The 3,974-nt window shown below is 60.4% G+C and overlaps 1 protein-coding gene across 2 annotated transcripts in view; it reads left to right on the top strand.

The window, feature by feature from the left end:
- Positions 1–3,974, top strand: part of ANO10 (anoctamin 10) — a 63,298-nt gene that overhangs the window by 16,399 nt on the left and 42,925 nt on the right. For both annotated transcript variants that reach the window (XM_006169761.3, XM_006169762.3), the window contains 2 exons: positions 1,210–1,779; positions 2,632–2,687. In XM_006169761.3, coding sequence (XP_006169823.1) covers positions 1,210–1,779; positions 2,632–2,687 — 626 coding nt within the window. The remainder of the gene's footprint in view (positions 1–1,209; positions 1,780–2,631; positions 2,688–3,974) is intronic.

The following is a 3,974-nucleotide window of genomic DNA, read 5'->3' as shown; positions in this document are numbered from 1 at the left end:
GGCCTGCAGGTGGAGTGGTGGGTGAGGCCCTGGACTCCCACGTGGCCACTGCGGCTTGAGTCCAGGTCCAGTGGCTGGAAAAGCACACAGGGCACATGTGTGTGCATGCCTCAAACCACTAAAGGAGAAGGGCTTGCAGCGTGGCCATCCTCTGTGGGGTGATTTCTCACTTTCCCTGTGTCTCTCTCTGGCAAGTGCATGCATCTTGTAGTCAAAAAAAAAAAAAAAAATGGGGGGAAGCGAAGGGATGATGAAGGCCGGGTGTGGTGTGCTTGGCGTGAGGGCCTGGGAGGCCGAGAGGAGCCCTCCGGTGGGAGGAGCTGGGCAGGCTCATCTCGGGCCTGCTTGGGGTCACCGGGGGCCACGGGACTTGGGCCCAGCACCATGAGTGAACGTCCTTTAACCCGATTTAGATTTGAGGCGATGTCACCATAGCCACTGTGTCAGCTCCTCCTGAGTTAGCTGGAAGGATTAAGGCTCACTAACTCACCTCCAGGACGTCTGACCATGTCACCTGTGATTGACAGAGCTGTAACCCCAGCTTCCTCATGCCCCGCCCCTCACCCTGCCCAGTGCACAGTGGGCAGCTGTATGGTCCAGGCCCTCCCCAGGGATGCAGTGCTGGGTCCCTGGGCCGAGTGAGCTGCGTGGAGGTCCCTGGGTGTGCGCGCTGAGCCTTTGTCCTGCCAGCGCCCCACAGAGGGTCAGAGAGTGAGCCCTGAGGCTGTTACAGGAGGGAGGGTGCAGAATCTTATTCTGTGCTGTGGAATCATTCTTACTCAGTGTGCAAAAACCTGCACGCCGCATCAGTGGGAGCTTGATCTTTGGGAAGAGAGCAGAGGGGAGGGGAGTTCTCTTCCAAACAACACCTATAACATTCAGTGGGAGGGATGTGGGGAGGCCCAAGTTAAACCCCAAATTGAAACAGTCCGGTGGCCATGGGTGGACCTGAAGTAGGGCCTTGGAATTCCAGGCAAGCCTGTCTTCGGAAGGTGTCCGCCGGTGAGGAAGCAGAGGAGAGGCAGGGCCCTGCAGGGCGGCCCCAGCGGGGAGGGAGCTGTCGGGCTTGCCAGGCACACCCGATGGTGGGGTGGGGGCACACTGACTGGGGATGTGGTCGCAGTGACCCCCAACTGAGAAGGCGAGGAAGCGTGCTGGCAAGGAGTAGGCCTCCCGCGGCCGGCCCTGATGCTCCCCTCCCCACTGCAGACAGGATCCGCGACTACTTCGGGGAGACCATTGCGTTCTACTTCGGGTTTCTGGAGTACTTCACGTTCGCCTTGGTCCCCATGGCCGCCATCGGGCTGCCCTACTACCTGTTCGTGTGGGAGGACTACGACAAGTACGTGGTCTTCGCCTCGTTCAACCTGCTCTGGTCCACCGTCATCCTGGAGGTGTGGAAGCGCGGCTGTGCCAGCATGGCCTACCGCTGGGGCACGCTGCTCATGAAGAGGCAGTTCGAGGAGCCGCGGCCCGGCTTCCACGGCGTGCTGGGCGCCAACCCCGTGACGGGCAGGGAGGAGCCGCTGTACCCCAGCTACAAGCGGCAGCTGCGTATCTACCTGGTGTCGCTGCCCTTCGTGTGCCTCTGCCTCTTCCTGTCCCTGTGCGTCATGATGGTCTACTTCGACATGGAGGCCTGGGCCCTGGCGCTGCACGAGGACAGCGGGTCCGAGTGGACCGGGGTCCTGCTCTACGTGCCCAGCATCATCTACGCCGTCGTGATCGAGGTCATGAACCGCCTGTACCGATACGCCGCCGAGTTCCTGACCTCCTGGGGTAAGCCGGGGTGCCTGCCCTTGCTCCTGCCCGGGGTCCGTCTGGCTCCGACCTCGACTGCAGAGGACAGGCGGCGCTCCGGGAGTTTGCCGAGGCACAAGGACGCTCCCCGAGTGGGAGGTGGACGCGCCCGCTCGCGGTCAGCGCTCACCCCTGTGTCCTAGGCGTCTCGCCAGCTCTTTGTCCTCCTCATCGTCACTCGGTCAGGGCACCGTGGAGTCACAAGTTATGTCACCATTTTAGGGATGCAAATACTGACGCTGCACCGCAGTAGAGGAGCCACTCCACCCAGACCCGTCTGTCCTGAACCTGTGCTCTTCTGAGTGCGCCCGCCCTTCACAGAAGGGCTGAGGGGCAGGTAGGCCGTGTCTCCCTGGGACCGGCCGGACACTGCGGCCCATGGCCTGAACGTCACCGTCAGTCAGTGTGCTGGGCCGACGACTCCATCGGCTCAGAGAGGGTTGTTCACGGTGTCTCTGTGGCGAGGAGGGGCTTGGCTAGAGCTTTTCAATGGCCTTTCTTTCTCGTTTACACAAAGAAGATGCTCTGTTCCTCCCCAGGAAGGAGGCTCTGCCTTAGCTTCATGGGCCACGCGGTGGCTTTTTGTTGTTTTACTTTTTTTTGCCATGGGGCCTATGTGCTCATGGGAGAGACAAGTAGAGAGGAAAAGCGAGATCACCCCCAGAAAGGATGGCCACACGGCCGTCCCTCCACCCTCCTCCTGGGAGTTGGGATGCACACAGAGCTGATGCGGGGTCACCCCACCTGCCGGCCCACAGAGTTTCAAGCGCACCTCTAACACTGCCCCCACGGTCATGGCTGAGAGAGATGACCTCCGTTTTAATATTTCAGAGAACCACAGATTGGAATCTGCCTACCAGAATCACCTAGTCCTGAAAGTTTTGGTGGTAAGTGGAGCTTTTGTGCCTGTCCTTTGTCATTATAAAACGGAGGCGTGCTACTGGGTCCTCGGGGAAGCACGACGCGTTTTCCTGTTCTCTGCCAGATGCATCGTGGCTTTCCCGGCGACCCCACATTTAACACATGGGAATGTAAACGTGGGCAGTCATTCCCGATTCGGGGAACAGATAGCTCACGCACTTCGCGCACAGACATCGGGCTGCTGATGAGCCCAGTGGCCGCTGCCTTCACGCAGGGAGCTGGTGCGTGGCCAGCAGGGAGGGTGCTCCGTGCTCTTTGCATGAGACGGTGGGCGTGACTCGCACTGAGTTCACTCCGGAAGAGGGCGCTGTGGGGCTTTGCCCTGCCCAGAGACCGCCTGACCGACTTAGAGGGCTCAGTTGTTTGAGACTCTCCTGCCCCCAACAGTGCCAGGTGCCCGCCTCGTCAAGACTTCTGGTATTGGCCTGTGCCAGTCTCTGTCAAGTTTCAGTCTTCCCCCTTCCCTCAAAAAATATTATTTATTTATTTCCATTTAGTATTATTTTTTCATTTGACCAGAGAGAGAGAAAAGGAGAAAGCAAGACACTAGGTCTGGGACTCAAACTATGGTCGGTCAGACAGCGGCCGGCCACTGAGTCCAGCGAGGTAACCATGACGCCGTCTGCGTCCCCCTCCCTCCCCTTTGGATCACATGGGGACAGCCTTTTCCAGCCTTCCCGGGCATTTGCTTGGCAGCACCCACACCAGCCAAGCACCTCCTGTCCCACTGCCCGCCCTCTAGCCCTCTCTAGGACAGGTCGCCGCCTCCTCACGCACTGACACCTCACTCCTGCACACGTAGCAGCCATTGCCTTGGAAGGTGGCACCCCAGTCAGCGGTGGCCGGCAGGGGTGGGGCAGAAAGGAAGCCCCAGTGAGGGGTGGCTGCGGCCTTGAGCAGCACAGCTGCTTGGAGAAATGGCACTTTGTAGCAGTGTCCTCCTGCCAGGTACCCCTGCCCCAGGTTGCCACCCTGTCCTGCAAGGTAGGGGACTTCCTGCATGGAGACAGCAGCTTCTCAGGTGACTGGGGCTGTGCCTGCGTTCCCTTGCTAGTGGCACTGGGGCCCACAGCACACAGAGGCTTCCTGTGCTGGCCCGTGTGGAGCATCCAGCTTGCCACGCTGCCCCACCAGCCCCTGGGGAGAGGTCTCGGCCCATAGCCACTCAGAGGCTTCCAGGGCTGGCCCCAGTGCTGCCTGGCCTTCCTGCTGTGTCTGCCAGGCTGGGGTGGGGTGGGCAGGGGGCGGGTTTC

This window comes from Tupaia chinensis, unplaced genomic scaffold, assembly GCF_000334495.1.
Source record: "Tupaia chinensis unplaced genomic scaffold, TupChi_1.0 Scaffold147500_1, whole genome shotgun sequence".
Taxonomy (NCBI): Eukaryota; Metazoa; Chordata; class Mammalia; order Scandentia; family Tupaiidae; genus Tupaia; species Tupaia belangeri.
This window is presented reverse-complemented; position numbering and strand designations above follow the sequence as displayed.